The following is a 16,086-nucleotide window of genomic DNA, read 5'->3' on the forward strand; positions in this document are numbered from 1 at the left end:
AAACAAACATTTTAATTTTCTAAAATTCACTGCTTCTTTGAAGCCCTTATAGGTTAGAACTTGCTGGCTGGTTAGCAGGTCACTTGTAAGATAACCTTGTTCCTTGGGCAGTAAATGCCTTGAAGCATCTGTTGGAGCATAAGGAGGATATATCTAGGAGTATTGAGCATTGATTTGAAATAGCTATCTCTTTATAGTGGATCTTTTGGGGCATCCTAGGAGTAACATTGTTCTTTTCTTCTTAGCTCAATGTTGACAGCAATGAACAAGGCTCCTATGTAGTGGCCATGGAAACCTTTACCAATTTAGGACCCATTGTGGATATGTGTGTGGTGGACCTGGAGAGGCAGGGACAGGGGCAGGTAAGAGTCATCTGGAAATAGATGTTTGGTATACCTGTTCAAATTATATTCCTCACTTGGCTTATGTAGAACGAGGAGTGTGCACTGAAGATACTTTTCATTAATCTTAGTGATACAAGGATATTTGCCATTTGTGTGTGCCAACCTTGATCTGCCAGGCACTTTATGTATATATTTTCTGTAACATCATGAGCACCTTGTTAGATGGATTCTTGGCTATCCCAGACTTGGGAAAACTTTAGGCTGAGAAAGATGGAGTAATTTGTCCAAGGTCACATAATGAATAAGTGGCAAGTATGTTTTGATTCCGGACACTGTGCTCTTCCTAGTAAACTAAGTCCTAGGATCTAAGCAAGCTTGCTAGGGGCAATGATAGGAGGTTTTTACTTCTTGGACTAGGATATCCTGTCTTCATGGTAAATTCGAGGAACTCTGGAGATCAACCTCTGCTAAGCCTGCATCCTCAAACCTAACTCCACAGTAAGGGACTTGGGATTTAGGGCTAGTGTGGTATGATTGCCCAAGTCTCTTGAGGGGTTCTTGAGAAACCTTTTCTCTGCTTGCAGCTGGTCACTTGCTCTGGGGCTTTCAAGGAAGGTTCCTTGCGGATCATCCGGAATGGAATTGGAATCCATGAGCATGCCAGCATTGACTTACCGGGCATCAAAGGTAGCTCTCTGGTGGATGCAGATTTTACTTGAGTGACTTTGGCTTTTGGCTTCATTACATGTTGTGAAGGCATTTTGGTGGGAGCTAGAAGAAAACAAAGAGTAAGAAAAGTCATAATGAAAGATCATCTATAGGAGTTTATGGATATTTAAAAGTACAAAAGAAAAATTAAAAATACTGATAAAAATTGGGTATTAAGGGCTAGAGAGATGGCTTGGTGGTTTAAGTGTGGTTCTTGTGCAAGCATGAGGGCCTGAGGGGCCTTGAGACTGCCTGTGTTTGACTCCCCTAGCACCAACATAAATAGCTGGTTGTAGACACACATGTCTGTAACCCCAGTTCTGTGGGGAGCAGACACTAGAGAACCTCTAAGGCTTAGGGAAAAAAAACAGCAAGCTCCAGATTTGGTGACTCTTTTAAGGAGAAACAGGCAGGCGAGTGCTGGAGGGAGCACTCAGCATGTTCACGGCCTCTGCAGGCACGCGTATGGGGTGCCTCATTAGCACATACATCTATATACACCACACACAGTGTGCATATTCCAAATATTAAAAAAAACTGGGGTCGGGCGTGATGGATCTTGCATGCCTTTAACCCCAGCACTTGGGAGGCAGAGGTAGGAGGATTGCCATGAGTTCGAGGTAACCCTGAGACTACATAGTTAATTTCAGGTCAGCCTGGGCTGATGTATAAGCAGTAAGCTTAGCCTAAAAACAATGATAAGTAATACTAAACAATGAGAAGAAATACTAAGCATAACAGGCATAAGGAAATATAAGTAGCTTAAACTCCCCTGTTAGAAGGTTATGAGGGAAGAATGATTAGGCAGAATCATAAGTAAAGCTGACTTAAAAGGAGGTACAGTTTTCAAAATGCAAGTAAAAATCCATATTAAAAAGGATAGGGCAATACTTGGGAGGCAGAGGTAGGAGTTCAAAGCCACTATGAAACTACGTAGTGAATTTCAGGTCAGCCTGAGCCAGAGTGAGATCCTACCTCGAAAAACAAAACAAAAGACAGGGGAGCCGGGTGTGGTGGCACACACCCTTAATCCCAGCAGCACTTGGAAGGCAGAGGTAGGATTGCCATCAGTTTGAGGCCACCTAGAGACTCCATGGTGAATTCCACGTCAGCCTGGGCTAGAGTGAGACCCTACCTCAAAACACAAAAATAAAAGGGACAGGAGGCTTGTCTGCAAAGCCTAAGAATCTGTGTTTGATCTCTGTAGATCCCACATAAACCAGACACACAAAGGTGTTGGAAGCACAAGGTCACACATGTACACTAGGGGGCACAAGCGTCTGGAGTTTGATTGCAGTGGCTGAGGCCCTGCCTCTCAATTCTCTCTCAAAAAAATAAAAGGATAGGGAGGGGCTGAAGAGGTGGCTCAGCTGTTAAAGGTATTTGCTTGTAAAGCCTGCCAGTCAGGTTCAATTCCCCAGTTTCCATGTAAAGCCAGCTACAAAGTGTTGCATCTGTGATCTCAAGGTGCCTACAGCAATGGGAGATGGAGTCAGGAGAATCTGAAGCTCGGGAGGCCGGCTACTCTCTCACTATTCCTTTGCAGTCTAGTAGTTTGTGTGCCACAGAGGAGATCCTGCCTCAAAGATAGTGGAACAAGCTGGGTGTGGTGGCGCACGCCTTTAATCCCAGCACTCAGGAGGCAGAGGTAGGAGGATTGCTGAGAGTTCGAGGCCACCCTGAGACTACATAGTGAATTCCAGGTCAGCCTGAGCTAGAGTGAGACCCTGCCTCGGGAAACCAAAAAAAAAAAAAAAAAATTGGAACACAGGCACTTCAAGGTTGTCTTTACACTTTAGGGTTGTCTTCTGACCTCCACATGTACACATAAGTATATGTTTTAAATGACAGGGAAAGATTAAAAAAAAACAAAAACAAGTATATGGAAGTAGAAAGCAGTTGAGAATCAACTGAAAAACTACAAATAATCTGAATATATTAAGAAGGAAGATGGGGCATCTGGGCATGGTGGTGCACACTTTTAATCCCAGCACTCAGGAGGCAGAGGTAGGAGGGATCACCATGAGTTCAAGGCCATCCTGAGACTACAGAGTGAATTCCAGGTGAGCCTTAGCTACAGGGAGACTCTACCTTGGGGGGGGGGGGGACAGGAGGATAGGGGCTGGAGAGATGGCTTTAGCAGTTGTTGACGTTTGCCTGCAAAGCCTAAGGACCCAGGTTCGATTCCCCAGTACCCTCATAATGCACAAGGTGCTGCATGCTTGCAGTGGCTAGAGGCCCTGGCATGCCCTCTCTCTCTCTCTTCCCTCTTTCTCTTTCAAACAAATAAATAAAATATATTTTTTTAATGGAGTATATAAGATTAGTATGCTGAAACAAATAGCCTTCATGTGACATAGGACATTGGAAGGCAGGGTGGAGGCTGGGGAGATGGCTCAGTAGATAAAGCACCTACCTTGCAAGTGTGAGGACCTGAGTTTTTGTAGGGGTTTCACTGTAGCCCAGGCTGACCTGGATGGAGTTCATTCTGTAGTCTCAGGGTGGCCTGAACTCACAGTGATTTTCCTACCTCTGCTTCCTGAGTGCTGGGATTAAAGGCGTTACCACGCCTGTCTGTTTTTTTTTTTTTTTTTAAGGCAGGGTCTCTATTTAGCCCAGGCTGATTTTGAACTCATGGCCACCTCACTTTTAAGTGCTGGGATTAAAGGCATGTGATGCTTTATCCAGCTATTTAGGAATTATTTTAATGAGAAATAAGGAAAACTTACTATAAGGAAAGATTTAATATACCCCTAGAGTATTGAGAATAGAATGTTAAAATGGAAAAGACATGCCAGGTCTACAAATAACAGTTATAAAGCTGTTCTTTGACTTACATCTCATGTTTCTCAGTAGAGATGTCTATAGGCTTATTTCCCCCCCTCGAAGCAAGTCCAAAGAAAAAAAGAAAAAAGAAAGAAGCAAAGTCGGAAAAAGCATAAGAAGAAAATTGAGTAGGGACTATCCCTGCCAGATAATAAAGTGAACTATTACGCCTCAGTAATTGAAAGAATAGCTAGTGGTTGCTGGAGGTGTAACTCGGAGGTAGACCGCTTGCTTAGCGTGAGCCTTGGGTTTAACCTCCCATCACCACAAAAGGTGGTACATACATACTTATAGTACACTCAGCTCTTTGGGAGGCTTACACAAGAGGGTCACTTGTGTTGAAGGTGTTGAAGTATTGGAGCTTGGTGTGGTGGCTCACGCCTTCAATCCCTGCACTGGGGAGGCTGAGGTAGAGGTAGGAGGATTACTGTCAGTTCAAGGCCACTTTAGGCTATACATAATATTAGTACACAATAGGCAATGGTAGAGATTGAAAAGTCCAGAACAGACACAATTGCACATGGCAATTTACTGTCTTGAGAGTGGTGGCACCTCATTTCATTAGGGTACAACTGAGATGGGACATTTTAATAAACAGGATTAGGATGACTGTAGGCATTTGGAAGTAAGTACCTTTAACTGCTGTGCCATCTGCCAGCCCTAACTGTACACATTTGGGAAAAGATAAATTTTGGTTCATACTGTCCAAGGCATACTTTGCTAGACTCTAAATGGACCAAAGATATAAAAATGAAATATATAAAAAGCTAGAAGAGTAAGTTAGTGGATTCCTTCATAACTTTACATTAGGGAATATTGTTTATATTTTGCCATATTTGAGATAAAATTGAACTTTGTGTGAAGTAGGCAAACACTTTATCATTGAGCTGTATCCCACAGTGACCTTGAAGGATTGAGTTTGGAGGTCAGCCAGGCTCCATGGTGAGACCCTTGTGTCAACCCTCCTGTTGTCCCAGAATAAGAAAACTATATCACCCAATCCCAACTTTTGAAAATATGGTATGTTAGTAAGGCTATAGAAAATAGACAAGCTCATGTGCCCTTTAGAGGGGATTTGGTAGCACAGGAGCTGGGTTTTGTGATTTAGCTAGCAACTGCAATTTTCTATAGTGCCTGTTCCATGACCTTCATATACATAATGTGACTAAATTCCTTGTGGTGTTTTATGGACATTTGTCTAACTTTACATACTGTTAACATACTGTGTAGGTACAGAAAATGAGGAAACACTATTTTAATAAGGGCTCCAGCATATATTAAGTTTAGAAGTAAGGTGTAAGAGCACCTTATATTTGTACTTCCCTGTTAAGGATGAACAAGAAATGCTAAATGATTACTTATTTTGGAGATGGGTTAGAGAGAGAGATGGGGGCTAAGACCTCTGAAAATATTGTAAAGTTGAAGTTTTTTTCTTTTGGTTCTGGTGATAGGCACCCTGGGCCTCATACATGCTAGGCAAGTGTTCTGCCACCAAGCTGGATCCCCAGCCTTAAATACCAATTTTAACTTTGAACCATAGAAAGAACATCTAACCCAAAATCAAGGTGAAAATATAAAATATTAGGCTAAACACAGTTTTTAAAATCTCTGTCTTCTTTAGTCTTAAAGTCAGGAAGGAACAGAAGGGTTTCAGCTGTGACTCCAAAGTTCCCTGTTGCCCTTGCATGCTAACTCTGTAGGTGTGCAAGCAGAGTGCTGGTCTGCGGTGTGCCTCTTCATTCTTGTTCCTTGTTTCAGGTTTATGGCCACTGCGGTCTGACCCCAACCGGGAGACTGATGATACTTTAGTACTCTCTTTTGTGGGCCAGACAAGGTAAGTATGATTTGGTGCCAGTTCTCTAGGTCTGGGCTGAAGGTTGTATAGTGGGGAAGTGGTCCCAGGCTGACCCAGGACTTCATCCTGCTTCAGAGTTCTCATGCTAAATGGAGAGGAGGTGGAAGAAACGGAACTGATGGGCTTCGTGGATGATCAGCAGACTTTCTTCTGTGGCAACGTGGCTCATCAACAACTTATCCAGGTAATGGGTTTGAGAGGGCAAGTGACTATTAATTTGAATTTGACAAAGGGCAGTAGAAGTACTACTACTAGATTTTAAATCAGTTTTTTAAAAAATATTTTATTTATTTGTCAGGCTGGAGAGATGGCTTAGTGGTTAAGCGCTTGCCTGTGAAGCCTAAGGACCCCGGTTCAAGGCTGGGTTCCCCAGGACCCATGTTAGGCAGATGCACAAGGGGGAGCACACATCTGGAGCTTGTTTGCAGTGGCTGGAGGCCCTGGCATGCCCATTCTCTCTCTCTGTCACTGTCAAATAAATAAAACAAACAAACAAAATTAAAATATTTTATTTATTTGTGAGAGAATGAGTGTGCCAGGGCCTCTAGCCACTGTACAAGAACTCTAGATGCATTTGCCACCTTGTGCATCTGGCTTACATGGGTACTGGAGAATTGAACCTGGGTTCTTTAACCTTTAAGACATCTCTCCAGCCCTGAATTGTTTTATTTTGTTGTTGTTGTTTGTTTGTTTGTTTCTCGAGGTAGGGTCTCACTCTAGCCAGGCCAACCTGGAAAAATTCACTGTGTAGTCTCAGGGTGGCCTCAAACTCACAGTGATCCTTCTACCTCTGCCTCCCGAGTGCTGGGATTAAAGGCATGTGCCTGTCCCTAAATCAGTTGTTTTTTCTTATTTAGAACTTTATTATATGAATTTTCATTTTTCAAAGATTATAAAACCTGTTCCTATGACAGGAGTACAAGCAGTATTGTTACAGGATGATTCAGGGGTATATCTGAAAGAGCTTAGATTACATATTAATAGTATGATGTGCAGACTTCCCAGATTAGACTCTTAAGTAAAATAACTTTAAGTACTAAGTGATATTTGATCCTTTACAAGCATGTCATAATTTTGGTGGCAGTACCAAGCATCTGATGTGATTTAACCATCAATAAAAGGTACAATACATAAGAACTTGTGATATGTTACCTTGGGCTTCTGGCATGCCTTACAAGAGAGAAACTAGTATAAAGTAAGATTATATATCATGGTAGAAAAATATTTTTTTTCTTTTTAAAAAACTGTTTAAGTAGATAACCATCCCATTCCCACCCATGGCCAAATCAGTTGTTAATGACACTAAAAATAACATGGAAATCCTAGGGGAAAATTTTAAATTAACTGGTTACCTGTTATTTAGATATAATAACTCCTAACTTTGGAGTTGCTCCTTGTGGCTTTATTTTTCTCTTGCCAGTAAATGGGTATTTACTTAGATTTTCTGTATAGACTGAGATTATAATATAAATAATGCTGGGTCCTGTTTTAGTGCTAATTATACCATGTCTTCTGAGAAACTCAGATTTTTCCAGAGGTAGGGTTTCACTCTAGTTCAGGCTGATCTAGAATTTACTATGTAATCTCAGGGTGGCCTCGAACTCATGGTGATCCTCCTACCTGTGCCTCCCAAGTGCTGGGATTAAAGGCGTATGCCACCACGCCTGGCTTTTTTTTTTTCTTATAAATTTTTTTATTTTTATTTTTTTATTTGAGAGCGACAGAGAAAGGGGAGGGGGAAGAATGGGTGCACCAGGGCCTCCAGCTACTGCAAATGAACTCCAGACACGTTCACCCCCATGTACATTTGGCTAGCGTGAGTCCTTCACAGACAAGTGCTTAACTGTCTCTCCAGCCCCTTTTTCTGTTTTTTTAAGGTAGTGTCTTACTCTAGTACAGGCTGACCTGGAATTCACTCTGTAGTCTTAGGGTGGCCTTGAACTCATGGCAATCCTCCTACCTCTGTATTCCAAGTGCTGGGATTAAAGGTATATGCCACCACACCCACACCGAGCAGACTTTAAAAATAGTTTTTATTTTTGATTTATTTACAGAGAGAGAAGTAGAAGAGAGAATGGGCATGCCAGGGCCTCCAGACGTTTCAAAAGAACTCTAGATGCATGTGTTCCTTTGTGCATCTGGCTTTATGAGGGTACTGGGAAATCAAACCAGGGTTGTTAGGTTTTGCAGGCAAGTGCCATGAATGCTAAGACATCTCTCCAGTCTGAAACTCAGATTTCCCCCCTCATTGTAACACTAATAATACACATACTTATAAAAGTTGAAGAAATAGCAAAAAGCACAAAAAAAAATGAAAAAATTCTTACTTTAAATGCTATGACCCACATGACTTTTGATAGCATTTCATATACGAATTGATATGAGAGCTCTTAATTCTATGCTCATCCTTGTGTGAAATCTATCAGGAGTGTGAGGGTAGGTAATATTTTGACCCTCTAACCCTTATTGATCTTTTTGTTTTTGTTTTTTGAGGTAGGGTTTCACTCCAGCCCAGGCTGACCTGGAATTCACTATGTAGTCTCAGGGTGGCCTTGAACTCACAGTGTTCCTCCCACTTCTGCCTCCTGTGTGCTGGGATAAAGGTATGTGCTACCATACCCAGCTTCATTGATCTTTTTTAAGTTTCAAATGACCTGATGCCCTTCAATTTCTTTTTAAACTTTTTTGAGATAGGGTCTCACTCTAACCCAGGCTGACCTGGAACTCACTTTATAGTTCTAGGTTAGCCTCAAACTCACAGCAATCCTCCTACTTCTGCTTCTCAGGTGCTGGGATTAAAGGTGTGTACCACCATACCCCGTGCCTTTATATCTTTGCATTTCCTTCTTGCCTCCTTTGCTGTTTTCAGAAGCATTCCTGGATATCTGAATGCCTTAGGATTAATAAACTATTCATCTTTCCATCCACTGGTCTTTTAGCCCATTGGCACTAATAGATTGGCAAAAATTCAGAGGGTAAGTTCTATTGGCTTGTTGATCAAGTATGAGATGAGCCTAGATACTGAGTGCTTGCTTTGTCAGTATTGTTGAATATTGGTCTGAAGACTGGCACCAGCTCATCTTTCTGTCACTAACGTGCCCCTCTTACAACCTCAGTCATGATGAGTAAGATAAATCCTTTGATAACATTTCATTGACCTGCTTTTTATTTTGGTGGTAAAGCAAAGTTATAAAACATCTTAAGGAGCAGATCAGTGGTGGAATGTGTGCTTAGCATCCATGCAGCCCTGCTTCCAATTCCCAGCTCCAAAACAAATATATTACAATACAGTTTTGGAGCCTTTGCTGAGGAACTTTAAATAATTGTAATGGCTCGTGTCTCCATAGAATGTAAGCTCAATTATGAAGTATGTGTCCTAGCCCCCTCCTTTTACCATAGGCTTGTAAGCAGCTTTAGTACAGTCTCCTTTAGTAAAAATAATATCTATTAGAGGATAGATGAGATGGCTTGCAAGCCTGCTGGCTAAGTTCAACTCTCCACATGGGCTATCCAAAGCAAAGTGGCAAAAACAAAATAATAAGGAAGACTTTAACTCAAGCACGATGGAGAGGGAAGACAAACATTCTGAGGTGGTCCTTAGACTTCCACATGTGCCGTGTCATGCTCATGCTCATATGTACCATATATATCCATACAGATACATACATATACAATAATAAATCATTGAGTGACTTCAGGAAAAGTAATACACTTGGCCCTCTGTATCTGTGGGTCTCATATCCATGAATCAAACTAACTTTAGATTGAAAATATTTTGGAAAAACAGTTGTGTTTTCAGGAGTCCCCAGAACCCACATCAGAATGCCAGCTATGGTTGCACATGCCTATAGTCTTAGTGCTGAGGCAGTGAAGGTAGGATAACTGGGATTTGCTGGTCAGCAGTTCTAACCTGATTGGTGAATTCCAGGCCAGTGAGACTCAGTCTTAAAAAAGGTGGATGTTGTTGCTGAGGGTGATGTTCAGACTTATCCTCTGGCCTCCACATGCATAGAGACATGTGTGCTTCTACCTGCACACACGTGAACCTTTGCATATTAAACTGTGTCTATACTGAACATATGCACCTTTTTTTTTTTTTTTTTTTTTTTGAGGTAGGCTCTCACTCTAGCCCAGGGTGACCTAGAATTCACTATGTAGTCTCAGGGTGGCCTTGAACTCACAGTGCTCCTCCTACCTCTGCTTCACAAGTGCTGGGATTACAAGCATGCGCTACCATGCCTGACATTTAAAAAAAAAAATTATTTATTTGTTTTTGAGAGAGACAGACAGACAGAAAGACAGGCAGAGAGAAAGAGTATGGGCACAAACCACTGTAAACAAACTCCAGCTGTATGTCCCACTCAGTGCATCTGGCTTTACGTGGCCACTGGGGAATGGAACCTGGGCCATCAGGCTTTGCAGACAAGTGCCTTTATCCACTTAGCCATCTCTCTAACCCACATATACTTTTTTTTTTTTTTTTTGCCATTCTCTAAGTGATATATTACAGCAACTATTTATATTGCATTTACATTATCGTAGGTATTGTAAGTGATGTAGAGGTCTAGAGACGTAGCTGTCAATGGTAGAGCCCTTGCAGGTATACTTGGCTCTAGGCTTGATCCCTAATTCCATAAAAAGTAATCTAGAGATAATTCACAATACACAGAAAGATAAGTGCAGGTTATGCATAAATGCTGTCTTATTTTTATATGAAAGATTTGAACATTAGCAGATTTTAGTGTTTTTTAGGGTGATAGCTTATTAGGGCATTAGAAAGATAGCATTGACTCCTTTCCCGCCTGGATAGATCTTTACAGGTACTTGAAGACATCTGCTCTTCTTTCTCTAGATCACTTCAGCATCTGTGAGGTTGGTCTCTCAAGAGCCCAAAGCTCTGGTCAGTGAGTGGAAGGAGCCTCAGGGCAAGAACATCAGTGTGGCCTCCTGCAACAGTAGCCAGGTTGTCGTCGCTGTGGGAAGGGCACTGTACTACCTACAGATCCATCCACAGGAGCTCCGGCAGATCAGGTGTGTAGGTGTTTGTGTGTCTGCTTAGCTTCCTATCCTGTCCACCTATTTCTTTGAACTTAGGATTCCTTCCTCTCCCATATTCCTCTGTGTTTAGCCACACAGAGATGGAACATGAAGTGGCTTGCTTGGACATCACCCCATTAGGGGACAGCAATGGGATGTCACCACTTTGTGCCATTGGCCTCTGGACAGATATCTCAGCCCGTATCTTGAAGCTGCCATCTTTTGAACTGTTGCACAAGGAGATGCTGGGTGGAGGTATGTGCCATTTGGGGTCCTGGGGCAGGGTGAGAGTCAGAATGTGGAACAGAACTTAATGCCCTTGTTTCCTACAGAGATTATTCCCCGGTCCATCCTGATGACCACCTTTGAAAGCAGCCACTATCTCCTTTGTGCTTTGGGAGATGGGGCCCTTTTCTACTTTGGGCTCAACATTGAGACTGGTAAGAACAACACTTTCATGAGGGCTCATTCAGAAACAGGGAGTGTTGAGTTCTTAGCCTCAGGGTACTGCTTTGAACTTTAACCACCCAGCTGTGCTTGTTTTCTTTCCATCCTTTTTCTGATGCCATTCTTTCTACAGGCTTGCTGAGTGACCGTAAGAAGGTGACTTTGGGCACCCAGCCCACGGTGTTGAGGACTTTCCGTTCTCTTTCTACCACCAATGTCTTTGCTTGCTCTGACCGGCCTACTGTCATCTACAGCAGCAACCATAAGCTGGTCTTCTCCAATGTCAACCTCAAGGAGGTGAACTACATGTGTCCTCTCAACTCAGATGGCTATCCTGACAGGTGAGCTTCTTTCTTTCTGTTGACTGAGGGCATCATGTTACTTTCCTCACATTTTCCCTAAAGTTTTTCCTTTACCCCAGTGTCAGAGTTGGTAAATAACTAATGGGAAGTATGGGACAGAGGTTCTCAAATCTGGCTATCTGTCAGAAACTCCTGGAAGGTTTTTTGTTTCTTTTCTTTTCTCTCTCCTTCCTTCCTTCCTTTCTTTCTTTTATTTTACTTTTATTTATTTGACAGAGAAAGAGGGGAAGAGAGAGACACAGAGAGAGAATGGGCGCCCCAGGGCCTCCAGCCACTGCAAATAGACTCCAGACGTGTGTGCCCCCTTGTGCATCTGGTTACATGGGTCCTGGGGAATAGAACCTGGGTCCTTTGGCTTTGTAGCCATTCCTTTAGCCCTGGCTTTTTTTCAGTTTATTTAAAAGAAAAAAAAAATCAACAAAAAACACCAGGGGCTGGAGAGATGGCTCAGCAATTAAAGGTGCTTGCTTACAAAGCCTGACTGCCTGGGTTCAATTCCCTGGTACCCATGTAAGCCAGATGCACAAAGTGGTACATGCATATACAGTTTGTTTGCAGTGGCAAGATGCCCTGGTGCACTCATTTCCTCTCTTATTCTCTATCTCTCCATACCTCCCTCTGCAAATCAATTAAAAAAAAAAAAAAAAGCCATGCATGGTGGTGCATGCCTTTAATCCCAGTCCTGGGGAGTTCTAGGTCAGCCTGGGCTAGAGACTCTACCTCAAAAAAATCAAAACAGACAAAACAAACAAAAAATACCTCCTATCAACCAAACAAACAACATAAAGGTTTTGCCAAGGCAGGGTGTGGTGGTGCATACCTTTAATCCCAGCACTTGGGAGGCAGAGGTAGGAGGATTGCTGTGAGTTCAAGGCCATCCTGAGACTACATAGTGAATTTCAGGCCAGCCTGGACTACAGTGAGACCCTACATCGAAAAAACAACAAACAAACAAAAAAAAAGGATTTTTTAGGGCTGGAAGTATAGCTCAGTAGCAATGCACTTATACCTAATGTAAGCACTTACCTGGGTTCCGACTCTAACACTGGGGAGAAAAAAAAGTAATGTGGTACTTTTGAGTTCTTAGATTCTGATTCAGTAAGTCTGATGCTAGGCTCTAGAGAATCTGTGTTTTCCAGATGGTTGGTTAAAGTTTCGAAGCCCAGATTTAGGGATCATCATGTACTGGCCTGGAGTTATTCTCAAAGGATCATTCCAGCTAGTAGCCATAGCACTGTGAGGGAACTTGTTAGGAATGAAGTACTCAGGGATGGAAAGATGGCTGAGCACTTAAGAGCACTTGCTGTGCAAGCATGAGGGTCTGAGGGCTCCATTCACCCTGAGTTCACATCTCCAACACCCACATAAAACAACTGGGCAGTGTAGTGCACACCTGTGAACTCATTTCTGTAGGGAGTTGGGATCCGAGAATTCCTGGGTCTTACTGAGCAATCAGTCTGACCAAAAATGGCAGCAAGCCGGTCATGGGGGCTCACACCTTTAACCATAGCATTTGGGAGGCAGTTGTAGGAGGATTGGTGTGAATTTGAGGCCAACCTGGAACTACATAGTGAAGACTGTAAGACCCTACCTCGAGAAACAAAACAAAACAAAGAAAAAAAGCAGCAGTTTCAGGGTTCAGTGAGAGGCTCTGTGTCAAAGAAATACACACACAGTAGCTATATAGAGAAGCATACTCAACATTATGATCTCTGTGCATGCATGGGGTGTACACATTGTGTGTGTGCATGCACACACACACACACACACACACACACACACACACATATGTACATATACCATACCACACACATACAAAAGAAGAAGAATTGCAGTGCTCATGGGGCCTGGGCCCTGGTATTGAGCCTACTCCTTGCTTCTGATGGACCCAGAAGTGTGAAACTCACCCTATTAACCTACAGCTATGGTTCCTTTTTTGTTTTGTTTGGTTTTTGTTTTTCGAGGTAGGGACTCTCTGTAGCCCAGGCTGACCTGGAATTCACTATGTAGTCTCAGGGTGGCCTTGAACTCAGCGATCCTCCTACCTCTGCCTCCCAAGTGCTGGGATTAAAGGTGTGCGCCACCACGCCCGGCCTCAGCTGTGATTCTTGATTCACAATCTTGATTGCATATTAGCATTAAGTGGAAGCTGTTAACAATGTCAGCTTCTACTCAGATCACTTAGTTGGTAATGTGCTTGCCACACAATCCTGAGGACTTGCATTTGATCCCTACACCCATGTAAAAAATGCTGGATATCGTGGTGTATGCCTGGAATCCCAGCAGTGGGGTAGGCAGAGATAGGAGGATCCCTGGGGCTTGCTAGTGAGCTAGTGTAAGCTAATTGCTAAGCTTCGGGGCCAGTGAGAAACCTTATCTCAAAAAAGGTAGCTGGGGGACTGGAGAGGTGGCTTAGAGGTTAAGGTGTTTGCCTGCGAAGCCAAAGGATCCTGGCTCGATTCTGCAGGACCCACATAAGCCAGATGCACAAGCAGGCACATGCGACTAGAATTTGTAGTGGCTGGAGGCCCTGCCACGCCTGCCCTGTCCCTGTCCCCCCCCCCTCTCTCTCAAATAAATAAATAAAATACTTTTAAAAAAAATTAGCCGGGCCTGATGATGCACACCTTTAATCCCAGCAGAGGATCTATGTAAATTCAGTGTCACCCTGAGACTACATAGTGAATTCCAGGTCAGCCTGGGCTAGAGTGATACCCTATGTTGAAAACAAAACAAATAAAGTGGATGGTGGTGGTCCTGGATTGTCCACTGGTCTCTACATAAATGCACATATGCATGCATACCTCCCAACATGTATTCACACACATATGAACATGTATGTACATGTGCACATCAAACACACATATACCTGCAAAAATATAAAAATAAGAAACAACAGTCTTGGCCTTAACTCAGACCAATTGAATAAGGCAATCTCATGGGCAGTATCAGGTATCAGAACCAAGTGATTTTTCACAGAGAGTCAAAGTTTAGAGCCAGCTTGAAGCAGGATAGTGTAATTTTGCCTTGTCTTTCTTCTGTCACGGAGTTGTCTGAGAAAATCCTTTACTTCTGTGGTTAAGTCCTCTAAACCACAACCCTTCTTTCTAGCTTGGCATTGGCCAACAACAGCACCCTGACCATTGGCACCATTGATGAAATTCAGAAGTTGCACATTCGCACTGTTCCCCTCTACGAATCTCCCAGGTGAGTCCCGGTCAAGGGAGCTGCAGAGGTAGCTGGAAGAGGGAACCTCAGGTTTTCTGAATGCTTCTGTGTTTGTTCTTCAGAAAGATCTGCTATCAGGAAGTGTCCCAGTGCTTTGGGGTCCTCTCCAGCCGCATTGAAGTCCAAGACACCAGTGGAGGCACGACTGCTCTGAGGCCCAGTGCCAGCACCCAGGTAAGGACAGTAGGGCTGGGAAAGCTTGCTGCAAAGAACCAGACAGGAAATATCTTTGGCTTTGCAAACTGTATGGATACAGTTAAAGCTACCCACCTTTGCCATTATAGCCTGTAAGACAACAGGTGGATTTAGCTGGGTTCCAGTATAACTTGCCTTAAAGAGGTGGGAAGGTAATTCATTTGTAGCACACATACTTAGAATAGACAAGTGCTGTAGTTGGGTTTGCATTGCTGGCAGAAATTATCTGACCAAGAGCAGCTTGTGGGGAAAAAGGTTTATTTTGGCTTATAGACTCAAGGGGAAGCTCCATGATGGCAGTGGAAAACGATGGCATGAGCAGAGGGTGGACATCACCTCCTCACCAACATCAGGTGGACAACAGCAACAGGAGAGTGTGATAAACACTGGCAAGGGGAAACTGGCTACAGCACTTAGAAGCCGCCCCCAACAATCCACTGCCTCAAGAGGTGTTAATTCCCAAATCTCCATCATCACCTAGCATTCAGAACACCTAAATTTATGGGGGACATCTGAATCCAGCGACCACAGCAAGGCACTGCGTTTGATACCTAGCATCACACACATAAAACTTAAGGTCTCTAGCAAGTGAATGCTCATCTGGCTACACATGGATGGTTGGGAATTAAATCTAGGCTGGTAGGCTTTGCAATTAAGCACCTTTAACTGCTGAGCCATGTGAACCATCTCCATAGTCCCTATTTTAAAAAAAATTCTTTTATTTATTTATTAGAGAGAGAGAGAGAGATAGGCAGGGAGAGAGGAGAGAATGGGCGTGCTGGGGCCTCCAGCCGCTATAAATGTACTCCAGTTGCATGGGCCCTCCTGTCCATCTAGCCTACGTGGGTCCTAGGAAACTGAACCTGTGTCTTTCAGCTTTGCACGCAAGTGCCTTAACCTCCAGCCCATCCCTCCAGCCCTTTTTTTTGTGGTTTGTTGTTGTTTTTGAGTTAGGTCTTGCTCTAGCCCAGGCTGACCTGGAATTCACTCTGTAGTCTCAGGCTGTTCTTGAACTTAAGTGATCCTCCTACCTGTGCCTCCTGAGTGCTGGGATTAAAGGCATGTACTACCACACCCTTTTTAA

General features: G+C 43.2%; 1 protein-coding gene across 1 annotated transcript in view; it reads left to right on the forward strand.

The window, feature by feature from the left end:
• Positions 1–16,086, forward strand: part of Ddb1 (damage specific DNA binding protein 1) — a 41,454-nt gene that overhangs the window by 13,205 nt on the left and 12,163 nt on the right. Inside the window, exons 9-18 of the mRNA XM_004667681.2 lie at positions 246–362; positions 929–1,031; positions 5,637–5,712; positions 5,809–5,917; positions 10,586–10,764; positions 10,862–11,025; positions 11,103–11,210; positions 11,351–11,558; positions 14,691–14,786; positions 14,870–14,981. Of these exons, the coding sequence (XP_004667738.2) occupies positions 246–362; positions 929–1,031; positions 5,637–5,712; positions 5,809–5,917; positions 10,586–10,764; positions 10,862–11,025; positions 11,103–11,210; positions 11,351–11,558; positions 14,691–14,786; positions 14,870–14,981 (1,272 nt within the window). The remainder of the gene's footprint in view (positions 1–245; positions 363–928; positions 1,032–5,636; positions 5,713–5,808; positions 5,918–10,585; positions 10,765–10,861; positions 11,026–11,102; positions 11,211–11,350; positions 11,559–14,690; positions 14,787–14,869; positions 14,982–16,086) is intronic.

The sequence above is a fragment of the Jaculus jaculus genome, chromosome 1 (genome assembly GCF_020740685.1).
Source record: "Jaculus jaculus isolate mJacJac1 chromosome 1, mJacJac1.mat.Y.cur, whole genome shotgun sequence".
NCBI lineage: Eukaryota > Metazoa > Chordata > Mammalia > Rodentia > Dipodidae > Jaculus > Jaculus jaculus.